General features: G+C 43.8%; 1 protein-coding gene and 1 pseudogene across 1 annotated transcript in view; both read left to right on the top strand.

Moving 5' to 3' along the window:
- LOC120848876 overlaps positions 1-13,601 on the top strand; it is a 33,382-nt pseudogene extending 19,781 nt beyond the window's left edge.
- A 2,629-nt stretch (positions 13,602-16,230) lies between these two features.
- LOC120848892 (organic cation transporter protein-like) overlaps positions 16,231-19,232 on the top strand; it is a 104,856-nt gene continuing 101,854 nt past the window's right edge. Inside the window, exons 1-2 of the mRNA XM_040220965.2 lie at positions 16,231-16,578; positions 18,946-19,049. Coding sequence (XP_040076899.2) covers positions 16,231-16,578; positions 18,946-19,049 — 452 coding nt within the window. The remainder of the gene's footprint in view (positions 16,579-18,945; positions 19,050-19,232) is intronic.

The raw sequence follows: 19,232 nt of genomic DNA, 5'->3' as shown, positions 1-19,232 counted from the left end.
TTGGCGAGCGCTGTGGCGTCGTCTGCTCTGTGCCTAGCAGACGACAAAGCGAGGGTGTGCTCGCAGGCGGGAAGAGCGAGTACGCCACACGGCGCATGCGCGGAGTTTCGGACGGCGCCTGCTATGGGGCGCGGGGGGTACGGGGCGGCCGCCGCTGCCGTGTTATAGCTAACAGTGTCCACAATAGTACCTCTGCTCTCACGTAATTAGACCCGCAGGAGTTGCTCGGAGCTGAATTCAATCCTGTCCTCCGCAATCGTAAGCTGCGACGATTGCAACACGCCGCCATGTTGTTCGTTTATCTGCGCTACAGCAACATGCCTTTACGAAGCGTTTTGTGTGTTTGACGGTCCGTAAACCACTACGGGACTGCCTTCACCAGTGCTACGAAGTGATAAGATGGGCATAAAAATTATTTTTCGCTCCTCTTATTGTCAGATAGCTCTTCGCTCGCTGTTGCGGATCGGGTAGACGTACTAAAATTAAGATAATCGAGGTTTGTATGTTTTTTCCAGCGCATGGAATGGATGCGTTTTCAATCCTAGAATATCGTGTACAAAAAAAAAAAAAGAAAAGTGCGCCAATTGTTGTTTTGAACATTTTGTATAGCACTGTGGTCAGGAAAGATGGCATTGCTTAGACACTAAATTTGACTGCTACACGCGATGTCAAGGCCAAATGCATCTGCTAGAAGCCGCATCGTGACGCCACTGTCTTGTGGCACGCTTTCAATATTGAAAGGTTGCTGAATGAGAGATAGTTCAATAATCAGAAAGAGATTGAGTCGATTGAGTTACACAATGGTTCGAAAGGCAACAGCCGTGGGATAGAGTTTTTTTTTTTTGCATGTGATCCGCGCAACACAGGTGCTTTGTCTGCTTCCTAACTGACACACATACTTTGAAGGATGAACTGTATGTGAGCACGGATCCGTTACATTTGCAGTTCAGTTCAGCACCTAACACGTTTTAACATTTCAAACCTGCAGAAGTCACATGATCGTTCAGTTGCGTTTGCAACATATTAATAAAAGCTCCATAGCAGAATTCTTGCCAGCCTAGTGACTTAATGCTTCCAAATGGCTCGCAAATGACTTCTATTATTGACGACTTCGTGCAGACGCTTCCCAGCCCAAATACCCCAATATTCACAAGATGATCGAATTCGCGTCCTGCATCGATAGTGTCTGGAAGAGAAGATGATCGGTTCTTTAGTCAATGTCAGCCCAAGAAAAGCTCGGCGCGTCGAATGGGCACAATCTTGATAACGCTCCGCGGCCAATGGGATTCCGGCATCAGTCAATAAGGTCCACGAAGGACAAATTAAAAAGCGAGCATCAGGATGATAAGATAGCACGGCCTGTGTTTCGTAAGTACGCAGTTACCAGAGTCGCCACGGGAAAGTGTCTTACCTCCACGACCCGTGAACACCGACAACGTGGAAACGAAGCTAATGACGACACCTTTTTTTTTTTTTTTTTTTTTTTTTTTTTTTATCAGCTGCATGGGGGCCCCCAAAGTGTCGGGGGCCCTGGGCTACAGCCCCGTTAGCCGGTACCTTAATCCGGCCCTTCGTCGGTGGCTCCGAGGTAAAGCGCCGGCCTCAGGATCCCCGGGTGGTGGGCTCAAATCTCAACCGATATGCCCGCAATTACCCGGAAGCTTAATGCAAAATAGGCGCTGTGTAATCGAGGTTTTGGTGGCACGGTAAAAGAGATGATATGGCAGTCGTTCGGTGGTGCTTGTCAGACGTGATCGGTCGCCTTTGCCCGTAAAAAAGAAAAAAAAAAACGAAATCGGGGTTTGCATTTTTGAAAATAACTCACGCATCATGTTAGGACGGATGCTTACTTCAGCGCAGAAGTTCCCTTATTTCCTGATTAGCCATTCGCGTCAAATTCAAATCACCGCGATTTAAGTATGCGCTTCCGTATTAACGTTGTGAATGCTGGTGATTCCCTGAGCAGAAAGAGAGAAAAGGAAATGAAACGTACTCTCTAAAAATGTCTGCGCGTCTACTTATCTTCAAAACACTCTAAGAGGCAATCTCTGTGATCTACAAAATCAGCTCAGAGAATGATGAGGCGGAACATCTGTTTGGACCTCAAAATGAAGTCTGCGCTGTGGCATTACGCAATGCAAGCATGGCGCTTTGCATTGCGTAATGCGACAGAGCAGACTTAATTTTGAGCTCTAAACAGATGTTCCGCCTCATCATTTTCTGAGCTGATTTCGTAGATCAAAGAGATTGGCTCTTCAGGTGTTTTGAGGATAATTAGACGCGCAGACATTTTTTAGAGGATGGTTGAAATACGCTTCAATTAAAAAAAAAAGCAAAATGACACACTTTCTTGACACCTGTTATATTATGTGACATACTTAATCTTTCACGAAGCACCTCTGCGTCACAGAAGAGTAAATGTTAATAAGATATTTTGTTAGTTAAGCTCTGAGCCACTGTAATTCGTTTCACCTCAAGTGAGAATATAGCCGACGATACGAGGCGACAATACCACTAAACAACGCCAAAAGAAAAACGTCATGGCTTCCGTCACATTTTAACATATATTTTAACTGGCCAATGAAGTCAAGTTCAATAAACGTTTCGTCATCTGCGTTTCACTACTTGCGTTCGTGGTTGATGTGCCCGAGCCTTACTGCGCTCTGAATTACAGTGAAATGAAGTAAATGACAAAGTTCCGTGGTATAAACATTAGGCACTCCAAGCCGGTGTTGAAAGTTGAAAGGCTTTCGCGTTTTTAAAAATAACTAAAATCTTGATACCTAACTTTAAAATTAAAATGTCACATAATATAACAGGAATCAGTCTACACTGTCATAAGCAAACACTTGCATGAACATGGAAAAATTATCAGAAAGTTTTGTGTATACATTGATATTTTTTTCTTTTCAGATCAGTAACTGCATATAATCATTTACCAGAATTACAGTTGATAGTGCAAAAGTCAAACATTTATGATGAACTGAAAATGGGTTGCCCTGTGAAAGTACTTCGTTAATAATTAATTATATCTCTTATTGGGCAGGAGATCGAACTACGGGGGCGCTTTATCGAGGTTGTTGTACCCACAGCCCGGTGTTTACTAACACAGCATAACAAAGAAATTGAACCTCGTCATGCACAGCCTGGAGACGAGCGCTTCGCTCTGACCAATGCTGGCCTTCGAATCGTCATCTTCGATATCGCTGATCAAAAACAAACAAGAAAATTCGGTTTGTTGCCCCCACAGCTGAAGCGTGCCGCTAGAGGCGTGACTGTTCGACCTCCTCCCCAATAGGAAATGCAGTTATGTCTCGTCAATATGAACTCCGTTATTACAAACACTATGACATATATAAATAATCTTTGGGGATGAACTGGGTGCATAAATGCATGTTTGTTTCATTTTTATAGACATCTCACATCATGAATACTTTTTGAAGGGAATTGAGGTGTCCATATTGAGGAGATATTACTGTATACTGCTTAAATTCTTTGTGAAATTGCTGTTTTTGGTGTTCTTCTCTACGTCTTTTAATGATATGCACTCCTACGTATACTGATATAAGTCTGAAGTAATAATATATATTCTATACAATATTTTTATATTTTAGTTTTAAACAACCAAGTAGTTACTAAGCTTATGACGCGTCACCTAACACCTCCCAATAAAAAAATTGCTCCTAGCGTATTGTTGCCTCTTTAACCGCACTTTCTTAGAGTGATTGCTGTCATTTGAAACGAAAACCACAATTCGAAGCCCACTGATGTAAGCCTATTTTGCAGCTTCTTTTCGTACATAGTGCACTACGGCTTTGCAAGGTCTTCGACAAGTCTCGACGGAAACCCATTCATTAACTTCGCCATCACTGCCGCCATCGAAGGCGTCGGGTACACGATTTCGCTCGGCACCACGAAGTACCTCAAAAGGATACCCGTTATGGCTGGGAGCTATGGCTTCTTTGGTGTCACCCTTTTTGTCATTGCCCTCATGCCAAAAGGTAAGAAGGAAATGCATCATTTCACGGACAGAAATACGGTTTCTAAAGTAACCCTTAAAGACAAACTCACGTTCCCAAACAAACCGGAGCGCACCTAGCGGACGCCAGCGGCGCCGCGCATACGCGAAGGAGTGTTGGCAAGAAGCTCGCCGTCGCTCATAAACAAACCATTGAAATGCGATGTTGTCGGCGTCGGTTTCAGTCCCCGTGCTCTTTTTCGCGTAGGAATTGTTCATTCTACGTCCTCCTGCAATGTCTGACTACTTGAGCGGCCTCAGCGAAATTACCGAGCCTCGTTACACCGCGAACCTTCGCGTGAATAATGTGATATGCGGTGATTCATTCTGGGTGGACGCCGAAGAATGGACGCTAAAGCCTAATCCGCATGATGAGATTGCGCTGGCAATTTTCAGTCGCGACGTCACATGGGCTGCAAAATATTGAACCGTGATTGGGATGTTCTACGTCGGTACTAAAAATTGCAAGCAGAATCGGACCAAGGGAATCGACGTATCGAGTCGGTGATGGCCACTGGCAACAATGACCAACATCTTCGTTTATTTACTGTTTACACCGAGTCTGCTTAACCAAACCAACATTCAAACTTAAAGGTCTTTTGAGGCCTGCACTTACTTCTCAATGCAACTACGGGGCCAACGTTTGGTCTACGGGCCGCTGTCGTCTTAAAGAGCAGACGACACGCAAAAATGTTTGAAAGAGCAGACTACAGTTCGATCAGTCAGGCGGCCATTTGAACTTGAAGACGCGCTGAACGTAGTCTGCAGGTGTCCCTACAACCTGATGATTTTCCCGTGTCCATGTTGGAAGAATGCAAATAAATCTGATGATCACAAGTATCCGTGAATTCAACCCAAAGTGCTTCCGGCAAAAGCAATTCGTAGTCCGACGGCGTCTGGTTTTCCTTTTTCACGGCACATATCCGCGCACTCGGACGAACCGAGCACATGAAAACTGGCCTTTAAATCTTTCTCGACTATTTTGGTACAGCCCTAGTCGCTTCGTCTTGACGAGAAGGCAGGTCCTTGCCTGGTTTCTTTCAAAACGACGCAGGAATGCACGTCTCTCATCGGTGACTTCCGCCCACAGCCCCAAACCGGAAGTGCGCTCGACGTGCCACCACCGCGCCGTGACGTAACAGAGTTGAGTTGGTGTATAGCGTAAAACAAGAAACTCGCAACGGTGTGCGCCTCACCATGCAAGTACTCAGAGATCAGTATAGAGATCACATGATTCTTGAAGATTTTAAGCCTCAGTCGCACTTCTCATACGTCATTCAAACGACCCCGCGGAGTTCTATGGAGACATTACAGAGTTTATCTGCGGGTACGCCTCAAGCACGTTCGAAGCACGCGTGCTTCGTACATGGGCATGTTTGGAACATGCTTGCAAAGGTTTGTTGTATAACCAATGTGGCATGACTTGTACATGAAAGTATCACACCTCAGACAGTGTCTGCATTCTTTCTTTTAAATGATGCATTAGCTGTGTAACATCTGCGTTATTGGAAGTAGAAACACCTGTTTTCCTCACGTCTGGCATACCGACAATTTCCCCACGTCTACCACACCTCGGACGTTCTAGCGCAGAATGTGGTTATGGACTGGATTACACGTGAAATGGGTTAAAAGGAGCGTGAGGGCATAACGAATAGCCGTCACGCCTCCAAGCCGCGTCAAACTACGCATGGGTATACAAAGCATACACAAGCCTACGCATTTATAATTAGCCGTACTTCATTATTACTAGTAGGATTTACCGACCAGCGCATCTGGAATCAAACCTCGGACCATGCTATCCTCACCCTGGCGCCTTTGCTCGGCGCCACAAAGAGGTGGCTCACGGGAGAGCAAGCAGCTGGTCTTAGAACGATTCAATGAAGCCTGAGTGAGGTAGTAGGAAACTTCCGGCGCGCACAGCTTTATTTCGAATGGCAAAGCGCGGCTCCAAAGAGGATCTTACGACGTCATGATTCATGAAAAAATTTAAACTTGACTTGATCACTTTCATAAACCCGGGGTGGGCGTGACTTTGTCGTGCGTAAAACGTATTCGCATCCACTCAAAGCGTTTTATTACTTTTTACAAAGACTCGCGCCGAACACACAACGCATGCACAGCTCATTTTGGGGCAGGCTTTTTTCCCCCATTCCCCCCCCCCCCCCCCCCCCCCAGTTTGTCAAATTGATAAACACACGCCGTTGTTTTTAAAGCTGACACATCAGAGATGTCCCCAAGTGAGTTTCTGTTTCGTATTTCCTCGCTCATAGTTGTGATTTTTATAGTCACTGGTGTTTTTGATGGTTGTTTACAAACATACTCGATGAGCGTCATGTTGGAAAGTAATACATTATTCTAGACAAGATACCTTCTGTTTTGTACGAAAGCTAGGCGAGCTAAAGTTAATCTTTGAATAACTTACACAGAAGGACGCCCGCAACAGAAGAATGACAACTCTCCAACTCGAATGAATAGGCTCAGAATTTTTGGCACAAACCCTACTTTGGAAGTGTGACACAAGATAAGCCTTCAGCAGCAAAGCGTGTCATATCTTGTCTCTATGCAAACATTTAGAGTTTTTTGTTGATCCTCATATTATCTTTTCTATTAAATAGTTGCGACTCCCACGTGCCGTTGCCCCTCAACAAATTGGCGTCGTAAAGCAATATTTTGAGTTTTATTGGTGTAAATCAGCTTTTCCTGGGACTAATATTCTAAAAGCCTAGAACAGTATAACTTTTAGGGCGCTGCTGAACGCACAGCAAATAGAATGCTGGCGATCTTAGCAGGAATCGTCATATTACTTTACGAGAAACACGTTTGCAAGCAGCAAGTACCAGATGCAATTCTTGTATGCATAGCAACACCAAATACAGGAAACAGTGAATCACACACAACATAGCAATCACGTCCCTGTTGATTTCCCCACCGTCTTATATACTTGACAATTTAAAGATACTAAATCGCAGGTGACCGGCTCCTCCATACCAAGGTTACATATATGTTTGTTTGTTCTCGTCAATATTTCTCGTCATGCATAGTATAGATATGCAGTGCAATCCACTTATAACGCTACCACATATAGCGATGCAACGCTTATAACGATCAGTTTCTAGAGGACCATGCGTTTTCTCGTGTGGTATTCTGTCCAGATGCAACGTTAGTATGTTATAACGATAGCATTTTTTTCTCATTTTATTATAAGTGGATTGCACTCTGTAAATTCAAGGATTGCATCACTTTACAGCCTTTTGCCTCTGCTCCCACTCGGCTGTCCCCTCCCACCCGCCCCTCGCCTCCCCCCCCCCCCCCCCCCCAAAAAAAAAAAGAAGAAAACAGCCACAACAACAACAAAAAAAATGAATTAGTTCAGGTTATTATTTCTTCGACTTTGCTGCTAAAACAGGCTCTTTGGAGCTGTTGTGAATGCAGCAAAAACTCTTAAAAAATGAAGGTTGTACCTACTCCGCCCTGGCACACCTTTCCACACCCTTTAAACTACCTTCAATCCTTAAGGTTTTTTTCTGGTAGCAGTACCCTATTTACAATTAAGATAGGCTTACTGCTCAAACCAAACGAGCTAAAAGGTTCTATGGGCCCATGTTTTCAGCCATCTTTGGAATGCCAATTGACCGGCACAAATTCAGCTTAGGACGTTCAAGATAAACTTTGTAAACATCAAAGCGAAAGTAATGATTGAGTAATATAAAATGTCTGCTTTCCAGACCTCTCGACGTTACGGATCACAATCAGCATGATGGGCTGGCTAGTGTACACCGTTGGGCTAAACGACGCAGTTCATCTACATGAACGAGTTCTTTCCAACGGTAGCGAGGAACGGAGCCTTTGGGCTGTGCACCACACTGAGAAGAGTCCGAGCCACATTCGAACTCTGGATATATATCATTGTGCGTATAAAGAGACTCGATTTGTTTACATATATCTTGCATTGATAAAATGACGAAACACTGTTCACAGTGTTTGCCGGTAAAAATGAAAGACGTTAACAATTTTCGGTAATGCGAAATTAGAGCGCAACTCTTAAGGAGGGGGAGGGGAGGGTAAGGGGGAGGGGTATTCCCCTCCTCATCCTCCGTACCCCCCTCCTCCTCATGCCTACTCCTCCTCCCCTTTTCCTCTTCCTCTCCTCCTCCCTTTAAACCCCTGCTAAATTTTCCTCTAAATTTAGCGAAACTTTTGTGGGAAATTCAGCGAAAAGGTTCGGGTTAAATTTAGCGGGAAATTTAGCAAAACTTTCCCCGCTAAATTTAGCCGGTTAAGTTTCCCGCTAGTTTTAGCAGGGAAATTGACGTCACGTGACCTCAACACCAATTAAATTTCCCGCTAAATTTAACGGCGAAGCCGACGCCGATGGTGACGCCGCGAAAGCAGAAAAGGGCGCCTAAGAGCTGCGCTTTAAAGAGATACTTCAACGAAATTTGAAATATACCCGTCGTGTTCACAAATAGGCTGAATATGATGCCTATTCATAATCAGACGGATGCCTGTTTCCGGGTGAACCGCACTATTTACGTTAAATATTTGTGTCTTTTAAAAGATGTGTATAGGTTCACAAGTGTAGAAATTCAACAAAAACAAGTATTCCAACTCGGATACATACTGTAAAACGACTTAAATTTCGTGGCGTCAAATTTTTGCGAATCGGGCCAAAGCTGGAAATTTTAAATTATTCGCGGGTCCTAGTTTTCGCGAATCGAGTGTAGCTTCCGTAGCGCTCACACTGCCCGTATTGTTCACGGGACGTATTTTTTGCGAATTGTAGGTGATTCGCGAAATTCGCGAAAATTAGGTCCTCGCGAAAATCCAGTCGTTTACAGTACTTAATACTGGCACTCTGGGTCATAAAATCACAGGTTGTATGTTGTTTTATTTTACGTAACGTTTAGCTTTTTTCAGCAATATAAATATTTCACATTGAGAGAAGTTACTGATTTATTAGAAACTGTCAGGCTAATGCTACATTTTATGACTAAGAAAGTTCTGCTGCAGCCAATGTGCTCATTCACTGTGCCATGGTAAGCTTTTCGGAACAATTCTACTACGTTGCGATGAGGACAGAGTGTTGTCTCAGTTGTCATGCCAACGAACAATTCGCGGATCGTAACTCTTATAGTTACGATCCGCCAACTGTTCGTTGGAATGACAACTGGGACAAGTGAAACAAAGTGTTCTAATATATGCCGCGAGTGGAAGAAAGGATCCAGTAACTGAACAACATAGCAGCCGGCGTGTTATTAGATGCTCTTCTTAGTAGTGTGGGTTCACCCTCTACAATTTTCTCGCGGAGGGCCACGAATGTGAAGAGGCTAATATTATCCATTTCTAGCTAAATCTTCTTCTGATCAAACGCAGTAGACTTTGCAACTCCAACAAACGACCCGCACCACGAAAGAGACAACACCGGCCGGAGCGGCGATCTTTTACTGATAGGGGCTAGCTACTCTTGCATACTTTCCGATAACCCTCCGCCCTCAACTAGCGCATATCTGGACTGTGGAGTTTATCGATTAACCTTCCGAGTATTTAAATAACGTTTTAATTGCGACTTTGCTTCCCGTTTAAATAAAGTTTTGTGCTGAAGGACGAAAGGAAAAAAAGAGAAAGAAATGTCTGCTTTAATAGTTTTGATGTCTTCATTTCTTTTAGGACGGAGGCTTGCACGGTAAACCACTTTAGAATGTTTGTGATTGTGATCGAGGGGAATTATCCCGTTTAAATATTAACTTCAGAATAACTTCACTGTAAAAGGCTTCCCGTGTTCATATTTGTAGGCGCAACAATGTGAAGTTTGAAATGGGACTGCGATATGCCATTTATGCCATTTATGCCATAGTAAAAAAATGTAAGGTTCGAACGTCTTTTATATGATATGACTGTAAAAAAGTCAACATATTCATCAACTGATTAGTTTATTAAAGAGAGGCGATCAGTCGGGTTAATTTTTTTATCAAAGCCCACTTGCAATCAGCATTTAATGTTTTATAAAAGATATGCATCGTGCGAGATAACAAAAATACGTGCGACCAGCAGTTCTACAAACCACACCACAAAGACTACGGATTGGAAGCATCTGACTGAATATTATTCGCGTTGCTGAAATTCCACGCGTCTGAAACAATAGAAGTACAACACCTCCTTTTATAAAAAAAAGAAAAATTAGTAAGGATGGAGTCCTGCTTAACCGGAAACGGGCTTGCGTGGTCGAGATCCATGCCTCTCAACGTACGTGCACCCGTAGCAGACGACGGACTGCGGTATCCCCACTTTTGCATGTTTCCAATTTCGGCCACGCAATGGTGACACCGTTCGATTTCGAGGCGAATGCAGGCTGTTTGATTTTTTAATAAAAAAATTAAAATCAATAAATTCGTGAAAGGGAGATTTATGCGTTCTGTTCGGGTGAGCTATGTGGCCAGGGGGAACATAATATAGGGGGTTATTCGTCTCGATAAGTCGAATAATTCAATACAATTCGTGATTTAACATCTTAAATATGAAAAAAGTTGTATGGTTTCAACTAAAAAATTAATGAGCGTCACCTGAAACCTTCAAATCAGCCAGTTTTAGAAGGAGTTGGAGCACGTAGTTAGCGCGGCAGTGGGCTAACCTTTCCGCTCGTGCAATGCGGAGGGCAAGTTCGTCTGCTTCTCGCGCAGGGGGTAGCGGTGACGTCAGAACGCCGAGCGCTGATTGGCTGATCGCGACCCCCTATCTGAGCGTCGTCTGCTCCTTTGCAACGTCGTCTGCTCGCAACGTCGTCTGCGCCTGTCTCACCTTTCCTGCGACTTTCGGAAGTGCAGAGGCCAGATTCACGAAACGACGTTACGCCAAAAATGTGCGTAAGACAAAACTTTAGAACAAATTCGTATTCACGAAACGAAATTTTAGTAAGTTTTGCGCAGGTTACGACGAAATCCTACGACAGCACCGAAGCTGTCTTACGCACTTCTTACGATCAAATTAGCATGGCCGACAGCGTCGCGGTCGCGACGACCCACGGACGTTTATTTTCCTACGTGCGCTTCTCACGCGTCCCGACTTCAAGCAGCAAGAAAAAAGTACTTGAAACGGACCATGACGAACAAGAACGCTGGATCCACAAACACTCGGGAAAAGCTCCAACGTCCACAATTCCACCGAACGCGACCAAGCGAGCACGGCAGTTAGGCCTAGCAGGCAGTCAGCGACTCCGCGACCGTCTGCCCACGACCGGCTGGCGTGCTGAATGGAATATGCCCGCGCGACGCTTGTGAACCCTTCCCGTATTATACTTTGATAGCTGAGCTCAATTTTAGATTAAGAGGTCAATTTCCTCCTCTTGTTATCTCCTTGTTTCCCGAGGCAACGGTGACTCTCGCCGGTGAAAAAGCGCCGAATCTCCGACGGACGCAGGAAAGGTAAAGCAGCCATCGCTTTGACGAGCAGACGTAAAGCAGACGACGTTAACTGCGCCAACCCGCCGACGCCGTTAAAGAATGAGGGGTCTCGCCGCACACGAAAGGAGGGAAAAAGTATTTGGGAGGGAACTTGTGGACACTAACACACTTACTCCCGGTTCTTAGCAAACAAACCTCGGCGCCTCGGGACACCTCGCCAGTGAGTCCTTTGACTTCCCTCCTTGATGCGCGTCTGCTAGTTGTTAGAGAAAAACAACGTACCGCTCGAGTTATTTCGTCTGCCCTCTGTGAAAGGCCAAGTCGAGCTCGCTCGTAAAGACCTGCGCTTCCGAAAGTCGCAGGAAAGGTGAGACAGACGCAGACGACGTTGCGAGCAGACGACGTTGCAAAGGAGCAGACGACACTGAGATGGGGGGTCGCGATCAGCCAATCAGGGCTCGGCGTTCTGACGTCACCGCTACTTGCTTTCTCATGCGCAGAAGACGAAAATGAGCCCACTTGCGAGGCGTATATGCGCAAAGCTGTCAGTCCAAACAAGGGGGATGTAAATATTTTCATCAGCATTTTCGCACCTCCAATTTCGGCACCTGTTGCACAAATTGTAACTTCAGCGCACTCCATCGCTTCCCATGCGCGGGAATTCTTGCAGAACTCCACTGACATGGTGGTTTTATTCTGTTTGGCAAGTATCCAAAATCGAAACCATATCTTTATTTTTACTAAAAAAGTTAACGAACAAATTATAGTAAGCTATACGGCTTCTCAACGGGATTAACCCCCATTTACTTTGTCTACTTGGTCGTATAATCCACCAGCACTGAACCCTTTAGTCTACCTTTCGCGGCGTTTATTTTTTTTTACTAAGTCTATTTAAATAAATGTCATAAACCCTGCATACCACCACTGTAGATAACTACACATTTGCGAATGCTTCTTTCTTCGCAGAGCGGGTAAAATGATGGAAGTGCTCCGTGATACTCTCAGTCGAATATTTAGATTGATTAAAAATAGCACTGCTAACAGTAGGATATTATTCGAAGATTTGCAGCGAAGCCTCCATCATTTCTAAAATATACGCTAAACTGAATAACTATGCACCTACCAGAAATAAAACAATAAAACAATGCAAAGCTTGATCACCTATGCCAGCTATTTCCAATAAAAAGGGGGCTGTTTTTGTATTTCATGTTTGTGAAAACGTAGTTCCTTCGTTGCCTTGTTACTTTTACAATTTGTCAACGTTGCTTGCTTCTGAATATACACTTATTCTTACAACGGTCGTCAAGAAGATTTTCTTGTCACTTTTTATATATAGTTTAAGGAAACGTGCTTTTAAATATGGTAATTTTCATAAATGTTGTATTACGTTGTTTTAGTGCGTAAAAATTAGTGAGGCCATCATTTGTATTCCTGTTTAATTTCCAGATGCTCTCGTGGGAGACTCACTTGTGCTGATATTCAACAGCGTCATGATCTGGTCACTCTCCTCCCAGAAACGTTCGGAAGCGTTCTTAATGATACTTTGGAAGAAAGGGAATGATTCTCCCAGTCCAAGCAAGAGAGTAACCGCTAACCGTCATTATTGAGGCACATGCTTGGCACACTTCATAAATAGGAGACAACGAACTAAAGAAAGGAGGGCAAGGGACAATACATTCAACTTAACCTTAACAAACTTAGACTAACTCATCTAAATTCACCTAACCTCACCTAACCTCACCTAACCTCACTATATTAACTTTTTTTAGCCTAATCTAACCTAACCCAACCTAACCTGACCTGACCTGACCTAAACTAACCCAACTTAACCTAACAAACTAACCTCACCTAACCTCGCTTAACTTAATTTCAACTACCATCACCTAACCTAACATAACCTAACCTAGTCACAACTCCACTAACCGAACCTTAACCTAACCTAAATTCACAAGACCTCATCTAATTTCACCTAACCCCACTAACCTATCGTAACCGAACCGAACCTGATGTAACATGCCCTAACTTAATCAGATGACTTTGCTTGCTTTGCAAGTGATCACAGTTTCTCTTAACTTTTTTTCCCCTATTGCAGGTTGTCCAAGAAGGACGTCCAAGACCACGCGGGGTACTTGCAACTTCTCAAAAAAGTTGCAACCGAAGACGGCGGAGCGGAAATAAAGGTGTGAATTCAAGAAGTTGAAAGAGTGTTGGACGACAATATCAGGGTGGTCGAACGTCCACGCCCAGTTAAATGTACTTTCATGTTTTTGGAAGCCTTGGCACCATGATCCTCCTCCAGCGTTGGGTATGCAGCAAAGGAAACCGGGAAAACGACCGCAAGCTGGCAATTGAATCAAAATTCGTCGGAATTATGACCAAAAAAAAAATCTGGATTGTTCGTTAGTTAAATATTATAAGAGGTTTTTAGATGCCAGCCTTCCACAGAGGAGAATCAGAAGGGGTACCTGGATGCCCACTCCGGAATGTCGAAATCAAGCTGTTCCGATGAACGCCGTACATGTATATGCTTCCCACTGTTTCTTTCCTCGCTTGTACTGAAGTTAAGGACCTACAAGAATGGTAAACCATAAGTGTTTCTGGCTTTTCTTCATGCTCATCCTGTGTTTGAAGAGCCTTGTTTCGTGATGGTTGTGCCTCTTATTGTCTTCCGGCATTAGAAATTGGCTGGGCCCCATTTCTTCAGGCCACTGCTCTCGTAAAACTTGCACTTCACCTCCGCACTTCGGGATTCTAGCTACGCAAGAAGCAAGTCCCTCCTGGCTACATTACCAATAAGCTATACAAAAAAGTCTCATGGATGCTAATATCTATTAATATTTGTTTTTATTCAAGTATTCTGGCATGCGCCAAAGAAACTGGAGGGTAAATTAGAATTATAGCTACACAGGATACACGAAACCTAAATTAACTCACACAAGGTGTTCTTTTTTTTTTTTACAGAAACAAAAATGTACATGAAGGTTTCAATTCCTGTATTGCTTTCTGGCTAATAGGTCATTTCAACAAGTTAAATTTTAAGGTTCGTTGCACAGTTCCTTGATTATCTTTTTTTTTTTAATGTTTCTCAGCAATGCTTACCACGGGTGAAGAAATTAAAAAGGGCCTAGCCGCTTTTCTTTCAAATCACAGATGTGCTCAACCCGACGATTCAATACGGCATACTAGCTAGAAGATTTTGGCCAAATTTATGCGCCCGCCTTTGACAGCGATACGAGGGGGTGTTGAAATTTGCTAGCCCCAGAATGTCGCTTCGTCCGGGCTCGTATACTACTACAAGAGGAATCCCATTTCGATGCTTTGTTTTGGACGGCGGCGTGTACGTACTTCCCATCATTCTTGCGGCTCAGGTACTTAAAACGAAGCCTCCTGAAGGTCTCAGAGCAGCGCACGCGTTTCGCTAAGGGACTTAGCTGCTCTTTCTTTTAGCAAAATTTTAACCGCCACTTTAAGGCCTTCAGGATACTTTTCTTTTGTCATTGTTTCCTACCAGCCTCCTCTGCCTTCGTGTTTTGCTTAGCTTGGGTACGGTACCTGCAGGAACGCGTCGTCGGCTGGTATGGTTAGCGTCCTATCCCGCCCACGCATCGAAAAGACTGCCAAAGTGGCAACGAATTGCGTCACAGAAACCGGGATTTCACGTTGTTGGATGTCGTGATCCTGGTAGTTGGTCGTAGAAGTTTTGAAAAAAAAAAGAAGAAAGAACGAGCGAATGCCAGGGTCAATGTCGTCGTGGTGTCCAAACCCCTGACTGCTGAAACTCCCACGGACTGTCAAGTTGCGTAGAGGCCTGCAGCAGAAGAGGCGTCTCTGGCATCCGCCTGTGCTGTTGTGCTACCGCAAAGAGGGTGCCAGGAAACAGCATAGCACATCTATGACGTCATCAGAAGAAATTTGAGGAACCACGTTCCAGGACGCGTTCCAAGCACCAAAGCTTAGAAGTAAATTAACTACGGTGTATGTGCCTTCAGTTTCCTGGCAAGCAGGAAGTCTGAACTCAGCGTACTGGCCCCGTGGAGATGTTTTACTGCGAGAAGTATGGTTAACGATAAGGTAGCCACGATGTCAGACGCCCAACGCATCTACCATAAAAGAAATATCTCGCCATTTATGACGCTTTAATTACTTTCGTTATCTTGTCGCTCGCCAAGAAGCTCTCCGAAAAAAAAAAAAAACTCAGTTGTCCACTAGACCCGCAGGCTGTCGACAGTGTTAAGGTAAGTGGAGTTTAGTTGCCGTAAGAATATTAAAGTTAAGCTTGCATTTTGAAAAAAAGAGACTCTTGAATAGTTAAATAATAGGTCAGTCAAAAGTGCATACGCTTGTCAAAGATTTCATAATGAAAACATTTTTTAAACCAGTTCTTTAAGACTCAAATGAAGTTGCATAGCACCGGCCTAGAATAATTACAGCTGTCCCTTAACTGTTACTCGACAGTTACCACAGCTAGGCCTACACAAAGAAAGTAGCATATCTGTCATTGAACCGTAATTTAAAACTGCTTCGTTTAAGGCATCCTTCTTCCCTAATAATATGAAAGAAAAGAATCAAGTTAGTAAAAGTTTTGTTTGGTCGATGAGAATTCACTGACTTTTTAATGCCACACTATTTAAGATTTGTTTGTCGAGTAGATACCCTAATATGACTTTTTTATAAACGGTTTTGTATATAGGAAGTCCTTATTGCCTTGATGTTCGTTCAGAATGCTGGCGGTATAGCAAAATAAATAGACGTAACAGGCATAAGAGTTACGAGCAGTGCTTATTGCACGACCTTGCAGGATCGAGTGAAGGAAGGATGGCGGATGTGGTGGACCTGATCGGCAGCTTTGGCCGATGGCAGGGCTTCTTCGTGGCCTTCGTCACGTACCGTGGAATACTGACAGGCCTCAACAACATGGCCTACGTGTTCCTGGTCACAAACAACGACCACTGGTGCTCCTACCCGGACAAGGACGGAAGCATGACGGGCGAGCAGTTGAAGAAGATGTTCATCCCGTATGACAATGTGTCGGAATCTTACAGTCAGTGCCTTATGTACGACGTGCCATTGAACGGTACGACTGTGGTCGACAATGCCACGACGGTTCCCTGCGATTCCTGGATCTATGATGAACATGTCTTTGGACATTCCGTCTCTAATGAGGTGAGCTTTCGTTATGGTATTGTTCTTTATTATATTTGTACAGGTTGTTCCCGAGCGTTATTCGGGTGTAAAAAAATACGTATTAATGAACCAATAAACTGACTGCAATTAAGCTTTTGCACAAGGGTGACTCAAGGTGGTGCATTTATTATACTTAAATTTTATGAGTGTCGGTTCTAAGAAAAAAAATAAGTAAACAAAGTTTTGTTTTTACTAATGCATGAGGGAAGAATTAAGAGTAATAACTGCCTGGTTGACGCTACTGCTACCAGATGTCGCAACATGAAGCAGAAACATTTAATCTTCTTTGAGATGCTCACCTGACAGAAGATCTAGGGGATACGAGCGTGTGTGGTGCCATCTGTGAGCAGCGGTGTCAATTAGATAGTCTTATTTACCATTTTTCTCGTTATGTGCATAAGAGGAGCGGTACTTTTAGGCTTAATTCTTTTTCCTCAGTCCCACACCCCTGACACTCGTCTGTTGTAAATACACCAGCTAAAGACATATTCGTGGAAATGTTTCAGTGAACTTCGCTAGTCGTTTTATTTATACGAATAGCTTTACCCACGATTAACGCTCAGGAACACCCTGTAGAGAAATTAAGTTCCCTCGATCCGTACCGGGTAGATGTAATAGATTAAAGAATGCGGCTATGCTCCACTTCGGTTCGAAGCTATCCTGCATGCCATCCCATTGAAGGCTATCTACGAAACGTGCAAGTGATTTTCTCCGCTGCTGTTTTGCCTCAGGCATCGAGACATATATAATGTATTTGAGCATCACTCGCTATCTTTCTGCGTTACATCAAGTGTGAAAAAATGAAATATCCAAAGCGAAATGTCAAGCGTAACACGTCAGCTGGTAAACGTCGCACGGACATTTTTTTATGTACAGGTGACAGACATATTACCTGCTACAAACTTGGCGACGGGTGGCATAGGGAGAGAACACGACACCATACCATCTGAGACCAAAGTCAAAAAACGATTTCCTGTTTGCTCCTCTTTACGTGCTTCTCGTCTTCGCATATTGCGCAGTGGTTGCCACAGTTGTTCATTACGCCGAAACGCAGGGCTCTAAGCGGCGAGCGCTCAACTGGTGTTGTACGCGGCAACTAATCTTGTCACTCTAGTAAAGTGGTTAGTTGGGCGAGTTCATAATGATTGAACATGGTTAAAATTGCGCAATTGCGCAATTTTAACCATGTTTAATCTTGTCACGTGGGGCAACGTGGAACAATCCGCTCGGGAAGCGTCCTGCCGCTGCAACGGGAGCCGCCTACAAACACTGCCCCGACTTGAAAAGGGTTAGGGTGAATAATTTTAAAGGCACAGCATTGCATTCATATGTCGTCTCCATGTTTCCATTATTGATAAACACTCGGGCTTTATTTTTTGCTGTCTATTTATGAGGTTTCATAACGTTTGCGAAGGGAGCGATAGAAGCATCCCGCATTCGACCAGTTGGGCGGCCCGGCGGCCCCCGATAGCACAGGGTGTTCCATGGTAACCCACGTGACTAGATTAAAGAACAAAAACTTAGGGCGCAAACTAGCTGGAGATCATTGAACATAATTTAAGGCAAAAATCCGAGACTGGGAAAAAAAGAGACATGACACAACATACGAAGCCTCAAACACAGCTGAATTGTTTTGACAGAAGGGCGAAGTTCTTTTGGGGGCTCTCTGCATGAACTCTTTTTCTCGTATGTATATATTGAAAGCGTTTCGCTATTTTTACTTTTCTCGTCTTTTGCTTTGGTGGGGTACTTGAACCCGAAATTATACTTTTGTCAAGTAAATTCAGCTGCGATTGAGACTTCGTGCGTTGTGTCGGCCTTCGGTTTTTCCCGTCTCAGGGTTTTGTCTTAAATTATGACCAGTCGAGTGTTCGCAGGAGAAAGCCGCACGTTCCCGGGTTATGGACAAGTGCGATTACCACTGGACATGATGGGTTATCGATTCGCCCGCACTCTGAGTGTACTTCTCGTATAGTTCTTGCCCAAGCAATAAAAAATGTGAAATACAGAAATATGACCGACTCATGTGCCGCGTGCGAAATTGAATTATGGAATCATATTGCTTGCTATAAATGCATTTACGTTCAATTTCAGCAAAGCCATCTTGTAAGCTTTCTTGCAAAATTCATAAAGAAAATGTAATTCGTTGTTTTGAAGCTTGCTGTACTCGACATGCCAGAAAATGGTTTCGGGCTCGGAAACAGGCTCCTGCAAATTTTGCTAGAAAGACGTGCCTTCAATCATGCTGAACTGCATTGTACGTAACATCGTCGTATTTGCTAATCATACACATAGAAAATTCAAATATTTTAATATTGTGCTTTTTTATTTTGCTAATACGTGCAGTGGGATCTGGTTTGCGAACGCAAATGGCAGAAGTCGCTAGTACAAAGCTCCTACATGGGATGCCTCATGCTGGGCGTTATTATCATCGGAAACTTGTCCGACAGGTAAGCGTTTATTTCAAATTTCTCGTGACTGTTATACAGATGAAAGACGCCTTAAGTTTCTTTCGTGTCTATGTTGTCATTTATAAATCTTCAATTTCGGGTAAATTTGCTATGTATAGTATTTAGCAACTTCATTGCACCCTCGCATTTTTAGACGTGAGTGTTTAGACATCGTGAGACTTT

The sequence above is a fragment of the Ixodes scapularis genome, unplaced genomic scaffold, assembly GCF_016920785.2.
Source record: "Ixodes scapularis isolate PalLabHiFi unplaced genomic scaffold, ASM1692078v2 PGA_scaffold4__175_contigs__length_147842914, whole genome shotgun sequence".
Classification (NCBI taxonomy): domain Eukaryota; kingdom Metazoa; phylum Arthropoda; class Arachnida; order Ixodida; family Ixodidae; genus Ixodes; species Ixodes scapularis.
Note: the sequence above shows the minus strand (reverse complement) of the source record. Positions and strands in the feature narration are given on the sequence as shown.